Below are 20,366 nucleotides of genomic sequence, written 5' to 3'. Positions count from 1 at the left end.
CAATAATTAAAGAAGCAACTAAAGGATACTAGACAAGGTCTATTGGAAATTAGTGTCCCATCTCCCTAACAGGAGTTCCACAGGCACAGAACATGGAAGAAGTTAAAGTATCCAAAAACATTAAAGACAAGTTGTCACTTGTACAAGATTCTATTGTATTAAAACTGGAGGAAGATAACAATATCCATATTACGAAGATAAATTACACTGGCCACAGATGGTCCAATCATCTCGGATTAGTCAAGGCTAAAGAGCTAGTGATAAAAAAGCGACAATTTCCATGACATAAGCCCTGATTCAGCAAAGCAGTTAAATACAGGTACGTACCTGTAAGCGATGCTTAAATGCCATGCTGACTGGAGATGAATTTAAGCACAAAGTTACAGTTGAGCACATGCTCAAGTGTTTAGATGAATTGGGGTCATAACATGCCACATTTCACAGGCTTGTGCAGCCTTGCTGTTCAGCTCCGGCACCATGTGGCAGCATTTTAGTTATGGTATAGGATACGGTAGCATGTATAAAGCCCTCTGGGATCCTTCAGGCTGTTAAAAATGTTAAACACTTACTGTCCATTCTCAAGGTCCTTCACGTGGCACACAGAAGCTTCCACTACATCCTTCACATTCTGGTAGGGGTTGATGGTGATGGGATGTTCTTCAAGGTGGTAATGCCGGGCAGTCCCATTGACTTTGTAAACAAGTGGACTGGCTTTCCCATTGGGTGACATCTCTTCCTTGGCCCTCTCTTTCTCTGGTAGCACCACCTCAATTTTCACTTCAACTGCAGGAGCGAACAGAAATCGTCATTCAATCTAAGCAGCAGCTTTTTAAGTCAAATTGTATCATTTCTACAGAAATCTGCAGATAATGCTATTATGGCCTTGAGACATTACCTCCAGCTCTCCTAGGAACTCTGGCATTCTGGAAATTCTAGGTGACCTGACGCATGCCATTCAGAATTGCTGCCTTGGCTGGGAAGGTGGCAAATTAAATCTCAGTCTTGACTCAGTTTTAATATCCATGACCCCTATATTCCCTTTTTAATCACAACCCTCCGCTTTTCCTCAATATGCACCAACCAGGTATTCTTGCAAACAGAAATATTAAAGCTTGTGAAACGCCACCCAATCAATGTTAGGCGTGTTCCCTGTTAATGAAATACAGCTGCTAGCAATCGGGTGTAATTTATGCTCAGGCTTAGACGCTTCCGTTTCTAGTTGTAAATGGGTCTCTCTTCATCTGAAAACAGATCAAGAAAAGTTTTCCATCGTTAATAACCAATATGAATTGGGAGGTAAAGCTAAACCTATACAGCATGGTAGATTAAATCGGTACACAGCTGAACAGGCTTTTGCTACCACTTCAGATGGCAATTAATAAGAAATGGATGTTATGAATTTCAACTATTATTTGAGTTCTGACCCTTATGAATCCTGAGCATTCAATGGGGAAGGTGCACAAACTTGGCAATAGAAGATGAAAATGTCCTGGGGATAAACAGCAGCATTAGAACTGGGTGAGATGTTCCTAGAAAACATTTCCCAGCAGTGTTGGCTGATTTTCAAATTCTAATTTTTGACAAAGCTGCTAGAGGAGAAAGAGCCTTCCCAAATGCCACCTAGCCCCAAGATCTGGGTCTAACGCCCTGCGTTGGTAGCATCTGAGTTCTAGTCCCAGCTGTGCTGCCAACTGGCCTTAATACTTTGTACTTGCAAGTATAAATAATATTGCAACTGCATGCGCTATCTTTGAGGACCATATTGTAGTAAGTCTATGAATGGTTTATTTATTGTTATGGGCCAGGGAGTGTTGCAACGCCAAGGGGGAGGGTTCCTACCACTCCTCCAGGAGCTAAAAGCAATGGGGGGTGATTAAGGCAAGTCCCTGAAACTGTCAACATGTCCAAAGAGGGGCTGCCTGCTGGGGAGGTATGCATATACTGGTCCAAACATAGTTTTTCAGAGACCAACAGATGAAGAAAGGTTCTTTCTGAACCAGCAGCCAGGACAGTCTCTCCAAGGGGTCCCCCCACAATCCTGGTGGAAGCGTTTGAAGGACTTTGGCCTACTAAGGCCCCAAAAGACCTATGAGGTGACCTCTGCTAAGCTTTTAGCATGTGTATAGGAACTTCTATTGAGTTTATGTTTTTCTGTGATATTTTTACCTTAAGAATAAACGTGCTTGCTTAGAAAGAGCGGTGCGGTAACTTGTAACTGCTGGCAATTCGCTGTGCAGAGCCCTCGGCGAGAAAGCCATGCACAAGCGCTGGCCGTTAGGCAGACTGGGGATATCCTTGGGTAAGGCGGGGAGCTGTGCAGTCAGAAGGGAGTGAGGCAACACTCCCCGCCCAGAGACAAGTGACACCTGGAGACCTGAGACCTGACTGGGCACTCCTGGAATGGGCCACAGAGGGGGGAATACAGGGGCAGTTACCCTCACACGGTGGCAGCAAACATTGTTTATGTCTCATAACATATGGAAATAATCATTGTCTGCATTAGCAGCTGGAAAATGGGGCGATTGATATTCCTGTGACTTGTAGAGGAATTCCCATAGCTGCTAGGTTTTGTGTGTGGTTCCTCACTGGAGAGATTCAAGTGAGGACAATCGTGACCTTTTCTTACGAGCGAGGAACATCACATGGAGCTGCACAAACTCCCCTTCCACACAAACCGGTCAATTGCTGCTCACCCATCTCCCCCAACCATTGCTTATTGCTAGAGTCACAAAGGAACTTAGGGATGGTGATGTGCAATCACTGGGACTCACAACATTTGAGTTCAGTGCCTGGGCTCCCTGTACACTGGAAAGGGAGAGAGAGGCACCTCAGAATGGGATCCACAAAAGCCAGCATGGGAGGTGGCTCTCTGCCTCAGCTAGTCAATGGGAGTTGCCAAGGTGAGAACATCCTCTCTGGGAGTTTGGCACCTCCCTCTGCTTGGAATTCTCATCTGCAAAAATTGGCATTAGATGCCTACGGCCAGGGCCGGTGCTACCATTAAGGCAAAGTAGGTGGTTGCCTAGGGCGCCAAGATTTGGGGGCGCCAAAAAGCATTTTTACAGTGTTCCTATGCCCCCTCCCCGAGCACGCCATCGCTGCTCCACTTCTCCCGCCTCCCAGGCACAGGCGCCAATCAGCTGTTTGGCGCCGCAAGCCTGGGAGGGGAGGAGAATTAGAGCGGGGGCGGCGTGCTCGGGGAGGAGGCGGAGCAGAGGTGAGTTGGGGTGGGGAGCTGCCGCACGGCTCCCCGGGGTGGGGGAGCTGCCGCGGGGGTGCGCCTCAGGGCAGGGGGGGGCGGGGAGCTGCCACAGGGCTGGGGGGGGGCGCAAGGTGGAAGTTTCGCCTAGGGCATGAAACTTCCTTGCACCGGCCCTGCCTACGGCTGAGGGGGGTAAACAGGGGTCTTCCCCATCCCAGAGAGTACCCTCCCCACAGGGCTAAAACCTACGAGGGACATCATCCTTCCCCAGCTACTTTGTGTCTGTTCACGTAGGGGGGGGGGGTCGGCGAGCTCTGAGCACACCAGTTCACAGGCAAGTTAGATCGAGAAGCCCCTATTTCTCTCAGTTTGTGTTTCACTCTGGGGCTTGGGCATCTGGAAACATGGAGGGAGGCAGTCGCACGCATGCTCACGGGCAGAAAAATAGCCCCAGAGCAAACTTTTACTGCAAACATGTAGGTGCCAAGGGAGTTTATGCACCTACAGGGTTCGGCAGCAGCTGAGCAAGGGCTTGGTGAATCCCAGTGGGCCTGATTCTGGGATTTAGGCACCTAAAGTGGCAGTTAGGTTCGTAAGTCCTTTTGTGAATCCAGCCCTTTGTGCCCCCTCCCTCTCAATGCACCTGGAACTGACCCAGAGCAGGTTTACCGCAGAGTGCAACTTGCTCCTTACCTTGTGCCAGCCATGCTGGCATAGTGAGGGGGGCAAAACCAACGTGCTGCCCCCTCCGTTTCACTCCTGAGCCTGCTCTGAGCTTGTTCCTGCAATCTACCCAGGGGCTGCCAACGGGTGGGGTGGGGCCTTACACCTCCTCACTCCCCTGCATGAGGATCAGTGAAAATCTGGGCCAGTTAATAAAAAGAAAATGACTCTACTTGGGGCACAGAACTGCAAACGCAAGTCAACCTGGGAAGACAGTGGCTGGAAAGTAGTAACAGAAAAAGAGTTTGGTTTAAGAGGAGTTGAAATGTTACAGGTATTTAAAGTGCTACTTTCTTCAGAAAGACCAATACAGTCTAGCAACGGGTAGCTTGTAGGATGCCATGCGAGAACCTGGAGGTGAGTCTCCTTCACATAATTAGGTTGGTTAGATACCAGCTGGTTCATGGGTGCGTGGGAGATCTCTGGGGAGATGTCTCAGAGATCACTGTTGGTACCAGCTTAATTTAACACCTCTACTGGTGATCTAGAAGCAGGGAGTAAACATTAAGTTAATTAAACTTGCCAGGGTACTTCAGAGTAGGTAGCACCCTGGGAAGCTGTCAAAATGAAAGAGTTAAGGGTGAGAGTAGACAGCAAATTAGGTAGCAGTTGTTTACAAGACAATAAAGCAGCAAAAAAAGGCAATGATCAGATACTGAATGTAATGCTATGGTGCTCAAACTTTTCCTGTCGCATCCTCCCCCCCTTACCAGTATGGAATCTGTCCACACACCCCTCCATTATTGCACTAAGCAGAGGAGCTGGAGCTGAAGGCGGAGATGGAGGCAGAACTTGGGATGGGGGAGGAGCTGGAGCTAGAGCAGAGCTGGCCTGGGGGCGGAGAGGGAATGAGAGCACGGGGGTTGCAGCAGGGGCCAGAGTGGAGCTTGGGCTGGGGGTGGGGCACAGAGTGGAGTGGAGCTGGGCTGGGGGCAGAGTGGGTTTGGGTGGCGATCCCTCCCCGCCTCCTGTGGGGACTGGCCTGGGCCCCACTGCGTGCCCCCTGAATGTTCCTCCATGCCCCATAGTTTGGGGATCATTGACCTAGTGGGATTTTCTGAAGCACCTATGCCCCAAATTCCCATTGCTTTTAGTGCTTTTTTTTAGCATTAGCTATTATATATCCAGAAGTCTCATTACCCATATAAATGTCCAAGCTCTCTGTGACTTCTTGGCCTCAATGCCAGCCAATGGCAATGAGTTCCACAAGCTGTTCCATGTGAAAAAAAAAAATCTTATCACTTTAGAATTTGCCATTTTGCCATTTCTTTCTATGTCCCCTCGTTTTTTTGTTATGACACAGGGAGACCAGATGCTCCTTCTCTAGGCCAGTCATAGATAATCTCCACCCAAGCATATTAAAGGAACTGGCACATAAAATTGCAAGCCCAATAGCAAGGATTTGTAATGAATCTGTAAACTCAGGGGTTGTACTCTATGACTGGAGAATCTCTAATATAGTTCCTATTTTTAAAAAAGGGGGAAGTGATCTGAGAAACTACAGGCCTGTTAGTTTGACTTCAGTTGTATGCAAGGTCTTGGAACACATTCTGAAAGAGAAAGTTAGGTTAAGAAAATAGAGATTAATGGTAATGGGATAAAATACAACACGGTTTTACAAAAAGTAGATCATGCCAGACTAGCCTGTGTTTTTAGACAAAGGCAATGCCTTCCTCTGCAGCATGGGGCACGTGTCACTTGCTGGTCTGAACTAGAGTAAATGGTGGCTTCTAGGGAATTTAAAGTCTTCAGACCATGATTTGAGAACTTCAGTAACTCAGCCAGAGGTTAGGGGCCTATTACAGTTGTGGGTGTGTGAGGCTCTGTGGCCTGCAATGTGCAGGTCAGACTAGATGATCATAATAGTGCCTTCTGACCTTAAGTCTACGAATCTATTATTTTATAAACATTGATCATATCCACTCTTATTTGTCTCCTCTCTAAGGTAACAATCCCAGTCTTGCCACTCTCTCTTCATAAGACACTTTTTCCAGCCCACTGATCATTTTCATTGCTCTTCTATCAGACCCCTCTAGTTCTGCACTATCCTGGGTGAGACAGGGAGACCAGTCCTACCCCTACTATCCTGATAAGGCTGGTCCATTGATTGTATAAAGGCATTGAATATTTTCTGTATTATTCTCCATCCTATTCCTTATGCAGCTGCTGACCGGTTCTTTTTCCCGCTACCCAGAACACACAGGTTCACTGACAGATTCTTGAGCTGAAGAAATATGTCGTTTATTTGCTGCTTCAGTGAGTGATCAGTTCACCGAAACAGGGCACCGCATAGGGTTAAATGAAAGTGCACAGCCTCATTCGGGTACTCAGAAAGATATTATTACACAGTTATCCATTACATAGGGTATAAACACTTTTGTGCCTAACACTAGGATTAGTTTGCTAACTCATTTGTTTACCGGATTGAACTGCTGACCCAGGTGTTCACCTGACCAGGTTGCTGACTCAGCTTTTCACCTGGCTGTTCTCCCTCCCTGCCAGACAAGCAGGCCTCTTTTCACGTATCCCAACACCAAACATATACATTCTACATTTCATGTATCCTACTGCATCCCAACATCTGGCTGGCCTCTTTGGCTGCAGCTAGCTACCCATCAAGCCAAGGTATCCATTGAGCAGTCCTCAGCATTGCCCAGGTGTCTGTGCTGATTTGATAGAGTGCAGTCACGTACTGTTTGTGGGGTTCTCCTTGTCTGAAGGGAAGAGAATCCGATTACTGCTGTAGGTTAATTTACCAATTTATACATCTGGTGCCCTCACCTCCCATGCTTTCCTTTTTATCTCTGATTCCTCCCTTTATTATTATTATTTACATTAGTGTCCAGTATATGTTGGGCACTTTCCAAACACTCCAGTCTCTCCTCTGAGAAGCTCACAATATAAGGGCAGACAGACAGGTAGATAGTGGTTAGGAGAAGGGGAAGAACATTAGGGCAACTTGCATATGTGTCACCTCAATTCACAGTAGTGGGAGCATGGCAGACATTGGGCAGGGTAGGGGCCTTGCAGTTGAGCTCAGGGAGGTCCTGCCATGAAGTCACAGAGAGGATTGGGCAGGAATCTGAGAAATGAAGTGCCAATACTGGGGGCACTGGCAGAGCGGGGTGGAAGGATCTGAGAGGAGGCAAATCTTGGCAAGAGAATATAAGCAAGGAGCGTCTGAGTTCTGTATAGTTTTAGAAGGTGCCTGGTCTAGAGGTAAAGGGGAGGAGAAAGATGGAGCAGTCACTAGAGAGGCGGCAAGGATCAAAGACTATTTTGAGGGTAGGAGAGAGCAAAGCATATTTATATTTTAAGAGGTAGGGACAAAGAACAATGAGAGGTTGATAAGCAAGGTGAGGGACGCAGTGAGCATGAAGGCAATGGCGCTAAGGAGGTGGGTAGGGATAGGATCACTGGGACTTGGGGGGCATTAGAGGTAGAAGACCTCCAAGTCAGGGATGGGGAGAAGGTGCTTGAGGGAAGGAGAGAACTCAGCAGATTGTGTCAATTTTTCTCTTTGGACAAATCAGCAAGATCCCATGCAGAGACAGAGGAAGAGGCAGGGCCAGAGACGGCAGATAAGTGGCAGGACTGTGGGCATGGGAGGCAGTGAGGGGCCAAAGTATTGGTTTTGGATAGGGAGGTGCCAGAGCTGAAGCAGGAGAGAAAACATCTGTCACGGAGGAAGTCTGTGAGATCATGGGCCTCCCACCAATGGTGTTCAGAGAGTGAGCCAGGGCAGTGGGTGCATGTGGCATGGGAATCAAGGATACGTGAGAGCAGAGTGCAGGCAGAGAACAACTGTGTACTGAAGAGAGCTGAGAGCACTGAGAGGTCTGAGTCAAAGGCATCAATAGACTGGAGGTTGCAGAAGGCCCAGGTGGAGGGGTGGGGTGTCACATTTTGGGGTGCAACCCAGACTAGTGAGAGGTTGTGTTACCACCTGTCCTGTAACCCTGAGCGCCTTAAAAGGCTCTGCGGCTGGCGCTCCCTGTCTGGATTCTCCCAGCTATCAGACAAGCACTCACTGAATGTCTGTGTGATAAGCAGCCCTGCTTCAGCAACTCTGACTCCAGCAGCCTGCACTGAGGTCACTACTAGCTAAGTGACCCCAGCACACCCCCCGTCCTGAATTTCCCAAAAACTGTCTGCCCTGAAGTGTCCAGCCCTGTCCTGGACCACTCAGAAATAATGTTTGTTTGCTCCTTTAAAGAGGCAAAAGCACATTACCCCAGTTACGTTAATAAGCTGTTAATACACCCTTCCTTTCAAGCACAGCCCTGTAAAAATAAAACAACTGCATTAACAAAAGGACGTAGGTGAGTGATAGCAAGTAGAAGGAATAAAGTTAGAAAGAATTACTAACACACAAAGGGAAAGATACACTTTCTAGCGGTTAAGACTTAATTCAGCAAGCTACAGCTTTGGTTCAAGGTAGATTTCTTATTAATCTTTTTCTTCCCAGCCATTGCTGACTTTCTCTTAATCAGGACCTTCCACAGAAGCCCAAGGTGCTGGTTTCTCTTGTCTTCCTAGGTGAAAGATCTTTGCCTAAGCAGGTTTCTCTTCCAGAGATGTCAAACCCCTTGTCAGAAGGATCCATCTTTCTCATCTTGCTAGAGGTTCTGGCTCCTTGTGTCCGTCTAGTGACGGATGCCAGGATGGCGTCTTCTCTCTCCTTGTATCTTCCCTAACTCGCTGTTTTGTCCCCAGACTCAGGATGACCTCATGCTGTTCTTCCTTTCCCGTGGGCTTCCCATCACCCTGCCAATTCTTATGTAAACGGGGCTTCCATTGTATTGATTCCACACTGCTACCTTCCCTCAAGAAAACCTGTTTCTCCCTGTGTTTGGTCACAGACGTTTAAGCATAATATCAGCGAGGATCCATATTTCCTCGCATAGTGTTAATCCACAGATTTCACTATGGTATTAATCACCAGTGTGTCATTAGCTTTCAGCAGAGACTGTACCTGAAACCTTTTATAATACAGTCATTGTATACAATCAGTTGATTTAATTACTTATCATTTGAGGTTCAGACCCCCCGGTCTTTATAGTTATAGGCTATCTCCCCCACTCAATAGATCGATGGCTTTTATATGAGTGTGCTTTCATTGTCTCTGCCTAACAACCAAGCAGGTCCGACAAACAAATACACGTCCCTTTGTCTAGGGCAGACTGGGTTTATGCATTGCTTGCCAAACACATTTTAAGAACAGAATTCTAGCACATATCCATAACTCTTTGTACACCCCTCCCCCCCCCCCCACACCTCCTGCAAGAATATTAATGATCAGCGAGTAATTAGTTTTCCAGCGATATCTTACACGCCACCTTTTGGGTATATCGCATGAGAACAGTGTGTTAGGTGTGGAATGTCAGGCTTGATGAGTTGCTGACAGAGCAGTGAACCACCAATGGGCCTCTGTGTCACACAGGTTCAAAGAGTTTTGGGTGAGAAGCAGGTCAAATGACCATTTAGGAGAGTGGATCCAGGACTGAAGATCACAGGAGGAAATGAGGGTGAGAAGGGAGCTGCTAATGCGCCAGATGGGGCATTGATGTGGAAAGGGAAGTCTCTACGGCTGCAGGGGGCAGGAGAGTGAGAAGAACACGGGTAAGCCAGGCATTGAAATCCAAGGGGAAACTGTGGAGGAGTTGGGGGTGGAGGGGAGTAGAGAAAGCCATAGGAAGCAGGAGGGGAGAGTATAGCCTGACGGAAAGCAGCTCAACCGTAGGAGGGGAATGGAGAAAGGGCCAAGAAATGTCAGAAAGGGGAGGTGTCAGACATGCCCATAATGGTCCTTAGGGAGACTCTGGTGTGTGTGAAAACAGAGCTAGTGCTGGGGTGACGAGTGCTATGGGTGCAGGCAGATGACTGCTGCCCTATTCTGCCCCCTACGAAAGTGTTGTTTCTTCTCACCACTCTTGGACCGTGATTCCTTTTGAATTCAATTATTATTCATGTCCTAGAAGTTACATATTCATGTATTCACCCGAGGGTTCGATGGCGGCACCTCACTGTTCGCAGTTCTGGAGGAAAGCAGGCTGAGACCTGCCATTAGACCCCGGAGCACAAAGAACCCATTGCTCTATCCTACTGGGGAACCACTGATTCCCCTGGAATGGAGAAAGGTCCCTCTGCCTTGGCTGGAGACCAGGAGTGCTCCAGGTGAGGGCTGTAAATACCCTGATTCTGTGTGACCTCCCCTTTCCTATTAGAGTTCCTGAAACCCCTCCAGGGTCTGCAGTTTATCTGGGCATTTGCGGGCTGCACTGGTGGTGTTGATGGGGGGAGTGAGGCTGCTGTTCAGAACTGGTATTTCTCCTAGGGCAGAGGTGGCGGTGAGAGAAGGGGGATTAAGGACTATATACCTTAGAGTTTTTGAGCATGTAGGGCAGGTTTTCTCTTTAAGGAACATTTGCCTTCCCCCTCTCCCCGCACCCTCCCACATTAAATTGAGGGCAGCTACTTGTCCGATCAAGCTGTGAGTTTCTATTGTTTGTGTTTTTCCATATCAGGAACAAAGGGTCACTCAATGACTTAACAACAGCCAGCAGAACGGCAAGAAATAAAGGAAATACTTCATTACACAGTATGTGGCCCAGCTGTGGAATTCACTGCCACAAGAGGTCACAAAGTCCAACCCTGCTGCTTGATTTTAAAACAGGGCTGTGTAATTCTGACCAATAATATTTGTAGTCATGCATGATTAGACAGGATTAATCCAACCTCACGTTTCAGGGTATGGAACTGATCATTCAGGGTCCTGGAAGGGAACTTCGCTCCCATCTCCAGCATGGCAGATGCATGAAAGTGGGGTTCACCTTCTCCTGAAGTATTAGGTACTGGCATTCAGCAGAGGATGGACACTAATTACCAGTCTTGATGGTCTGACCCAGTATAGCAGTTTCCATGGCCTGAATGCACAATAGGAGTTAGGTACCTAAGTCCCTGTTTTGGCACTTCGGTCAGGAGCGGTGGGAGCTCCCTAAAATTGGGGGTCGACTGGTGCCTAAAACATGGTCCCACCCTCCCGCACTACCCTTTCCTCCCAAGCCCCTGCCCTCACACTGCCCCTTCCCCTGAGTCCCTGCCATCGTGGTGCCCATTCCCCCCAGGCTCTGCCTCACATCGGCTCTTCTCCCTGAGCCCCCAACCCCGCCCCGCCTCTTCCCCCACGGCCCCGCTCCTGTGCTGCCTCTTCCCCCCCAAGATCCTGCCTCTACTCACTCCTCTCAGCCCCGTCCCCCCATCACTCGCCCTTACAGCCGGTAAAAAGTGCACTTTTAAAAGTAATGGGGCCATGGCCCTCTGGCCCCCTTGTTCTGGCACCCCTGATTTCAAGACACAACCTACCCCAGCCCCCGCTGCCAAACCATACAGTTTTTCAGTCAGAGTTCCTGAGGCATCTCTGGGTATGCGCCCTACTGCCTTCCTTTGGGCATCCGGGCACCTGTCTCCCACCTAAACCTCAGAGTGATTCACAAAACGGGGGAAGGACACGCATTCAGCTGACCAGGTGTGGGCATGTTCAGAGGCTACTTATTGGGCCAGGCCCCAGGTGTGCTCACACAACATGACGGAGGAGAAGGACTTTTAGCCCAGTGGTTACAGCACTCAGCTAGAATGTGGGAGACCCTTGGTTCAAATCCCCTCTCTGCCTGAGGGGGAGAAAGGATTGGAACAGGAATCTGTCGCTGCTCAGGTGAGTATCCTAACTATGGGCACCGACTCTGTGGGTGCTCTGGGGCTGGAGCACCCATGGGGAAAAATGGTGGGTGCTGAGTGCCCAGCAGTGGGCCCTGCGGATCAGCGCCTCCCCATGTCTCCCTGTTTTGCGGCATGCAGGAGGCTCTGGAGGGGAGGAGCGAAGACGTGGTGCGCTTGGGGGGAGGGGGTGGAACTGGGCGGGAAGAGGTGGGGTGAGGATGGAGCGGGGGAGGGAAGAGGTGAGGCATGAGTGGGGCTTTGGCTTTGGGGGAATGGGTAGAGTGGGCGTGGGGCCTGGGACAGAGACAGGGATCGAGCACCCCCCGCCACTTTGAAAAGGCTGTGCCTGTGATCCTACCCACTGGAATATGGGATGTTCTGAGATTGGGAATCCCTCAGCCTCTCCTGCTGAAGCTGTTCCGCTGTGGAACAATAATTAAAACGAGTCAATGGAGCAGGGGGAGTACCTGGATCTCCCACATCCTGGGTGAGCGCTCCAACCCCCAGTTTATAGCATCATTCTCATGCTTGTTCTCTCTCTCTCAGGCCAATGTTTCCATGTTGACTCACTGGAAGAGACGGATTGTGAACTTCTTTCACATTATTATAACTGACTGCTGCAGTAGCTACCTTCAAGCAAATGTGCCAGACTTTACCAATTTAAAAATCTCTGGCTGTGAGCAACTTTCTTTGCAGGGTTCCAAGTGAACTTCATTAACTCATTCAGTTCACGTCAGTTGCACAGTCAGCTGACTTTTTCCTAAGCTAAAACATTGTGAAGGGCAAACGGGGATTTTCCGATATACACTTATGGAATATAATTATTGGCAATCAATGTGGTTTCCTGGAAAATAATTCTTGTTAAATAAGTTTGAAAATTGTCCTCTGGCAAGATTATAAGTTAACTGATAAAGGAAACAGGTTTGATATAATATTGCATTTTTGTAAAGCATTTGACTGTAAAACAATCAATAGCACATATAAAATGGACTGAAAACAGGCTAAACGGGGGCTGTCACAGGCCAAAGGTAAAGAAGACACATCATTGGAATGTGTGAAAATAAAGTGCCCCTGCCTGGTGCCTTTATTTCAACCAGCTCAGAACAAGATTTCCTACAGGCCGAAAGTCTGTCTGGGAAGCTGTGAAAGGTGACGCTCACTGGCTGTGCAGCCTAGTGGTCAGACAGGGCATGACCAGAGGTCCACCTTTCATCCACAGCTCTGTCCTCTGGGGCTGGTCCCTTCTTTTGCAGCTCAGTCCTCCAGCCGGGTCATACATTCTAGTCCAGCCCTTTTGGGATATACAGAGAGAAAAATCCAATAGCAGAGATCTTTTTGTGCCCACAAGGGCTTCAGGATTTTCTCCTTAGCTCTGGGACTAGGGGTCTGGATCCTTGTGTATTGAGGGCCTTTCCCAGCTGGACTGCCCACTGAAGAGTAGACTCCTGTTGTCGTCCCACCTTCAGGGATTGGTAGGGGAGCCCAGGCCCACACTCTCCACCAGGCCGCAATCCAGGGCCCAGCAGTGGATAGCTAAGTTCTGACCTTGGAGGGCTAAACAGGATCACTTCTTACCTGAGTTCCCCTTCCCCACACACACACCCCGCCCCTCCAGGGCAAATTAAAGAACTGAACTGAAAAATAGTGTCTGGCCTTCCTAAACAGTGACCAGTCTCTTTTGCAGGCTTGGTGTGTCAGGTCTCAGGATACAGGAGCTGTTGGGCTATTATTTCCCAGAGCACCAATCTGTTCCCTCCCCCTGCTTGTCCCCTTCTGAACCTCTCTTCTTCAGCTTGTGCAGGCTCTGCAAGTGCTGCTGGGCAGGGCCACTTGGGCCCAGAGCTGCTCCTTAATCCCTTGCTCTCGAGTGTGGGGTTTGTACACTCCGTCACCGATACTCTTCAGAGTGTTCCCACATAAACCAAAGGATTACAAAATGAAAGATAAAGATAAAGATAAAGATAAAGATAAAGATAAAGGCCTGAATCTCCGGCCTGCTAAGACCACAGTACAAAGTGGCCTTCAAGTGGCAGGAGGTGGCCAGTGAATTCCCAGTGTAGGAGAACTCTGCGCTGGCAGCTCTGAAGCCTTTTATGACAGCTACACCCCTATCCCAGGGTAAAAAGAAGGAGGGGGCCGTGTGTGGAGAGTTTTGGGTGGCACACAAGCAGGCAGGGAGGACATGGTGGAGTGGAGCTGCCCTTGATGTAGGGCTAGTTATTATTAGTGTATTGCTGGTATATTAGTCTCTACTATTTCATATTCTTCCCTAGCAACTTCACACATATGTGGAGCCAGTTGCAGAAGAGAATTGATTCCTTTGGGACTCTACGGGCAGGTCTTCACTACCCGCCGGATCGTGTAGATGCGATAAAATCGATCCCCGGTCGCACTCCCCGTCGACTCCAGAACTCCAGCTCACGAGAGGCGGAAGCGGAGTCGACGGGGGAGCGGCAGCGGTCGACTCGCCACCGTCCTCACGGCAAGGTCAGTCAACCTAAGATACGTCGACTTCAGCTACGCTATTTGCGTAGCTGAAGTTGCGTATCTTAGGTCGCCCTCCCCCCCCCCACTAGTGTAGCCCTGGACTATGACTGAGGCCTCTGGAGCGGGAGGAGCAGGAGACCATGATAACAGTCTTAGAGAGGTAACGGAAGCTATCACAGCACAATCCCCAAACCCCTGCTGTGTTTCTGAGCTGCATCACGGCTGACATGTCAACTGACGTGGAGAGGCGCAGTGATGTGCATGTGGATTTCTGGCCCTTGTCACTGGTCAAGAGACGATCATCCCTCACTGCTGTTGTTCTAGACAGACAAAAGTGGGGGTGAATGCAGAAATTGGTGGCCCCTGATGGACTTATTGGTTGACATGACATGCAGAGCATCTGCTCAGAAGTGAATAGGCATGACGTGTCCTCTAGTGGAGAATTTTGATTTCTAGATTTCCAGAACGAGGTGTTACTGCACTAGTTAACTCTAAGATGAAATAGAAAGATGTAACTTATTGAGCAAACATTTAGACTTGGAGTCTCAAAATCTCCTCAGAGGTGTAAATTCCCCATTCTCTTTTGTTGTAAAAGGAACTGGGCATTGCCATAGTTACAGGGCTAGCTGCAGCTCTGTGCCTTTCTGGTCTCGCTGAGCACACCCCTTCAGAAGATAGGCCTCTGTCAGGGTAGAATCTCACAATTCTCCCACTCTTAAATCAGGACCTGGGTACACTACTCCACATACACCAACCACCTATGTTCTCTACAATTGGAGAGAGAGAGACTTCTCTGTTAAGTTCCAAGAACAGAACTGACCCAACTCACATACTCTTAGAAAGCCCAGATTCTTCTGTTGGTCTCATTCTAGTTCTGTCTGATTCCTCTTCAGAGTCTGGTCTTATTTAAGCCACACAACCTTCCTTTTTCCTCGCTGGATTCTGTATCAGGTGGGTGCAGATCATGATGCCGTTCCTCATCCACCCTCTTCAAACCAGTTTAGGGGCTGCCTAGGAGGTCAGGCTAAAACCATTAAGGCTAGTGGGCTTGGCACTATCTCTTAACAGCCCTTAAGTGGAAGCTGTTAGGTGACTGTTAGACAGAGGCATCTCCTCCTCCCATCCCTGCCCTGTGGCTATGCCTAACTGCAAACAAAGGTGTGTTCTTTCATTGAGAGAGCTAACTCCAGATGACTATCTTGATATAAAATCCCAGTGGAGATGAGATGCAGCTCTTTTTACCTTGGTATAGTTAGTCAAGATCCACACTATAGCACCACCTGGAATATACCTTGACTAGCTACTTGGAATTAAAAACTACTGTGCCTTGTCTCCACACTGATTTTACAGCAAGATGGTTATCTTGAGTTAGCTATCTTCATGTAAAAACACACTGCCTAGATGTGTAGGCTCTGCTACCCAGCTAGACCCCTGGGAGAAATATCCATCCCTATCTATGGTACAGAAACACCATGCAAGTATTGGACCCAGATACAGTATTGTTACTGCTTTTGACTCAAGTGGTTAGCCAGTAATTAGGGTCCAGCAGCTTATTTTTGTGAGCATAAGAAATTGATGCAGTCAGGTATTTCTTGGATGCAATCCTGTTTACTTACAAAGAATGCACACGGTCCTGTTTCCCAGAACACAGTAGGAATCAAACAGATGGAGACAGAGTCTTTGCTCTCAGTGGCAAGCCTTTTTCCAGCTCCATCCCTTTATCCACAAGCTCTCTTTCATCTTTTCTGAAGGTCATGCTACAAGACCTTCTCTGGATGCGGCTAGGGCTTCCTTACTGCCTTCGCTGTGCGCTTCGGTGGTGTTTCTGCTTCTTCTCTCTCTCACACACACACAGACATACAGCTGCAATCCAGTCAAACCCCTGCCCCAGCATTTGTTAACAGATCCCCTGGAAAACCCCTTGGACCATATGGCACAGCCACGGCACAGCCACTGCCCAGGCTTGTATGTGGCCTAGTCCCTGTTTCAGCTTTCACTAGCCAAAGGGGCATGTCATTGTTCCCTCACTTGACCTGAATGGAAGTTGGCTATCCTGCCCAACAACTTCCATGAGGAGGTGTGATTGCCCAACACCCAACATGACAACACTCCTGTCTCAGCTCCGCCCATCATCTCTATGGAGTCCCAAAGGGTGATGCCCTATATGACCCATCTAACTATTTACATATTTACATAGTGTTTTTCTGTCAGGATATTTCCACATCACAAACCCAAATTGGTTTTTACTCCCATACAAACCTCCTCGGAGTTCTTCTCTTCCTGCCCAATTTCGTTTCACCCACCTGAGAGGGGCCTCTTTCAAGGAGCTCTTGATGAACAAAGACCTGCGCACGCCCAATCGCACGTTCCTACTACAGTGCAAAGGCCGTAATATTTGCACACCTTACCTCTGAGCAGAGCTCAAAGTCTGTAAACAACCCTCTCTTCAATCCTTCTGTAGCGTGGTGTACATACCGCGTACTCAGTACAGCACTGAAGAGGTAAAACCAAGAAATGGGCCTGTCTCATCATGCAAAGCCTACATTAGCTGCCAGCTCTACAAAGATGGACCTTCATCTTTTTTATGAAGGCTTTATCAACACTAGGGAACTTGAGTAAAAAAAATTCTCACTAATGTTACCACCGGTTCAGCTGCACCAGTAATTGCACCGATGGGAGGCCTCGTATAGAAAGTTTTCCAGCTCAGCAGCAGTGTTCAGGATCTTGACATTTAGACTTACTCTCTTCAGCAGTGTTAACTGACACTGAAAACAACTGCCAGAGCCTGAAAGCCATCTACATTAGCGCTCCCACCAGTGCTAGTACTGGTGTTACCAGAGGTAGCACCTGTGGCAATTTTTGTACAAACATTCCTTATAGTAGACATGGCCTAAGAGACCGCCTAGAGCTTTGGTGGATCAAAGCTCTGCTACTCTCCAAAATGAGTATTGTGCATAAGGCACGGCACAGTCATGGTAAAAAATAGATAATTTCACACTATGGTCATGCAGCCTTGTGGAACCTGCTGTAGCACATTAACTGCTGGTCAGTTGGAAGTGTCTACACCCAAATTTCACTCTCGCTGACATAACTGCACCACTACGCCGACTTAATAACTCCATCTTCATGGGTGGCGTAGCGTCAAGGTCAATGTAGTTAGGTTAGGTCAACACTGCGTTGCTTACATTGACTGTTACTGGCTTTGAGGAACCGCCCCACAATGCCCCACACTGACAGTACAATCGATACACGTGCACTGCCGACACAAGGAGCGAAGTGTAGATGTGCACAAGCAATATAATTACTGCAGCGGTTATATGCCGACCGGCATTAGGTCAGTTTAATTTTATAGTACAGACATGGCCTAAAGAACCCATGCAAATATGAGTCTCCATGGACAAAGGAGGAGCTTCGTGAGCAGATATGTGGGAGTACGTACTTCCCTATCTGCTGAATTAACAGGCAGAGCAACAAATCCATGGCACTATACAATAGTGGTTCTCAACCTTTTTTCATTTACGGACCCCTAAAACATTTCGATGGAGGTGTGGGCTCCTTTGGAAATCTATTGTCTGTATAGAGAGTAGAATTCTGTTCAGTTAGTTTTCAATCTGTCTTTTGTAGACCCTTTAGACATAGTCTGGGTCCATGGACCACAGGTTCAGAACCACTGCTATGCAAAACCAGTACGACAGCATATGACACTAGACAGCTCCATAAGGTGCTAACTAGTGCAGCACTTCACAAAAATGTGGCGGCTCACACAATAACCAGTATCACTAAAGTAATTTTCAAAACAATTGTCCCTAGCAAAAAGGTACCATGGATGCTTCATCTGTCCCCTCCACTACACAGCACCTCTCAGCCCCCCTCATTCCTCTCCCTCAGAACACCTTCCAGCTCCCCCCCCGCACTGCACCTCTCAGCTCCTCCCCCACACTGCACCTCTCAGCCCCCCTCATTCCTCTCCCTCAGAACACCTTCCAGCTCCCCCCAACACTGCACCTCTCAGCTCCTCCCTTGTACTGCCCCTCTCAGCCCCCCTCATTCCTCTCCCTCAGAACACCTTCCAGCTCCCCCCCCGCACTGCACCTCTTAGCTCCTCCCCAGCACTGCACCTCTCAGCTCCCCCTCATCCCTCTCCCTCAGAACACCTCCCAGACCCTCCCCCCGCACTGCACCTCTCAGCTCCACCTGCTCCCTGTGCCTCATGGCTCCACTCTCCCACATGGTGCCTCCACCCCACCCCCTTTCAGTGTGGCTCCATTTCACCTCCCCACACAACCTTCCATCTTCACTCCACCTGCTCCTCTCTATGGCACCCCCCTGGTCCACTTCACCTCTTCCCCATCCCGGCAACTCACTGCTTCACCCCACCCTGCGCCACACTGGGTGCCTCTGGGACAGCCCCTTTGCTCTAGGTAGGGAGCTGTGTTCCCTTTTGCTGTACCTTTCTGGAGTCTGGGGCTCCGTGGTAATTGGGTTTGTCCAGACTGGAAACAGAACTATTTTGATCAAGGAAAATTAGATTTCTAAGAAATAAGAGGTTTATAAACACCAAGTTTCTTAACTTTTTTTTAATCCGATTGGCTTGACGTACTTGGACTGCATTCCAGCATATTTTAAGCCCCTTTTAAACCTACTAAAAGAGGGTCTTAAGCTTAATGTGAATGTGATCTAATGTTTTGCAATTTTTTAAGCAGTCACATATGACTGTACTTCTGTTTACTCAATAACAGTGAGGGCTGACTTCTGTTGGACTAACAAAAGGGGGAACTTTTGTACTGAAGACCAGGACTCTTGCTATCTAAGTCCTGAGATAGTCAGGAATGAGAAATCAGTTCTCTCTCATGCAGGGGCAGCTCTATGTTTTTTGCCACCCCAAGCACGGAAGTCAGGCGGCCTTTGGCGGCATGCCTGCGGGCGGTCCGCTGGTTACGCAGATTCGGCGGCATTTCTGCGGGTGATCTGCCGGTCCCGCGCCTTCGGCGTACCCGCCGCCAAATTGCCGCCGAAGCCACGGGACCAGGGCCGGCTCCAGGGTTTTGGCCACCCCAAGCAGCCAAACAAACAAACAAAACAAAACAAAAAAAGCCGCGATCGCGATCTGCGGCGGCAATTCAGTGGGAGGTCCTTCGCTCCGAGCAGGAGTGAGGGACCGTCCGCTGAATTGCCACCGAACAGCTGGACGTGCCGCCCCTCTCCAAAGTGGCCGCCCCAAGCACCTGCTTGGTAAGCTGGTGCCTAGAGCCGGCCCTGCGCGGGACCGGCGGACCTCCCGCAGGCACGCCGCCAAAGGCTGCCTGACTGCCGCCCTCACGGCGACCGGCACGCCGCCCCTGCTGGAGCGCTGGTGCCTGGAGCCGCCGCTGCTCTCATGGCAAAGCAACTACTATTCTGCAGGTACATATAATGGAAGGACACATGAACTAACCCGCTAATTGGAGTATTTTTTAAAGATACAAAATAAAGTAGATAAAGGGGTTTATTTATATTATTTGTGAATGCTAATATTGTACAAAAGAGTGTCACCTCAGTGTATGCCATGCTCCGAATTGCCAGCTTCAAGAATTCAAAAATGATGAATCAGGCCCCCCAAATTATAAGTTCAGCTTAAAATAATGAAATTTTTAAAGATGTGCTAACTAAAAGAATAAAGACTATGTGCTAAAGACTATCTGTTTGATCTTGTAATTAGCTGTGACACTGTGAGCACCGTTCCCAGGCCTGAGGAAGAGCTCTGTGTACCTTGAAAGCTTGTCTCTCTCTCCAAGAGACGTTGGTTCAATAAAAGATATCACCTCGCCCACCGTGTGTCTCTAGTATCCTGGGACCCACACGGCTACAACAACACTGCATACAACTATGGAAGATCTTCCAAAAAGGGAAGATTTGAGGCTGGTCAATAATTGATGAGGTTACTAGAGCTGAGATTGTTTCTTGAGCCAGGCCACAAGATTGCCTGTTTTAAGGATGGTTGTCACACTGCTCCTTTGAAGCAATTTACAGACCTTGTCCGTAATGGACCTATTACCTCCCCACGAGTTTTCACTCACCATGAGGATCCGGGGGGCAGATGGAAAGTGTACAGCGGTGCCTTCGGGGCTGAGCCTGGGAGCAGTGCAGTTCTGAAAGTGGGGTGAGGGAGAATACAGTAGTGTTGTGAATCAGGCAGAGGATCAGGGATAGGGGAGCATACAGCAGTAACCTCAGGTGGGGCAAGCATGTGGGAAGA

The 20,366-nt window shown here is 48.7% G+C and overlaps 1 protein-coding gene across 1 annotated transcript in view; it reads right to left on the bottom strand.

The window, feature by feature from the left end:
* AIFM3 (apoptosis inducing factor mitochondria associated 3) overlaps window positions 1–20,366 on the bottom strand; it is a 93,595-nt gene that overhangs the window by 59,686 nt on the left and 13,543 nt on the right. The window contains exon 4 of the mRNA XM_034791414.1: window positions 570–783. Coding sequence (XP_034647305.1) covers window positions 570–783 — 214 coding nt within the window. The remainder of the gene's footprint in view (window positions 1–569; window positions 784–20,366) is intronic.

Source organism: Trachemys scripta, chromosome 15, assembly GCF_013100865.1.
Source record: "Trachemys scripta elegans isolate TJP31775 chromosome 15, CAS_Tse_1.0, whole genome shotgun sequence".
Lineage (NCBI taxonomy): Eukaryota > Metazoa > Chordata > Testudines > Emydidae > Trachemys > Trachemys scripta.
The sequence above is the reverse complement of the archived record's forward strand: the minus strand, read 5'-3'. Positions and strand labels throughout refer to the sequence as shown.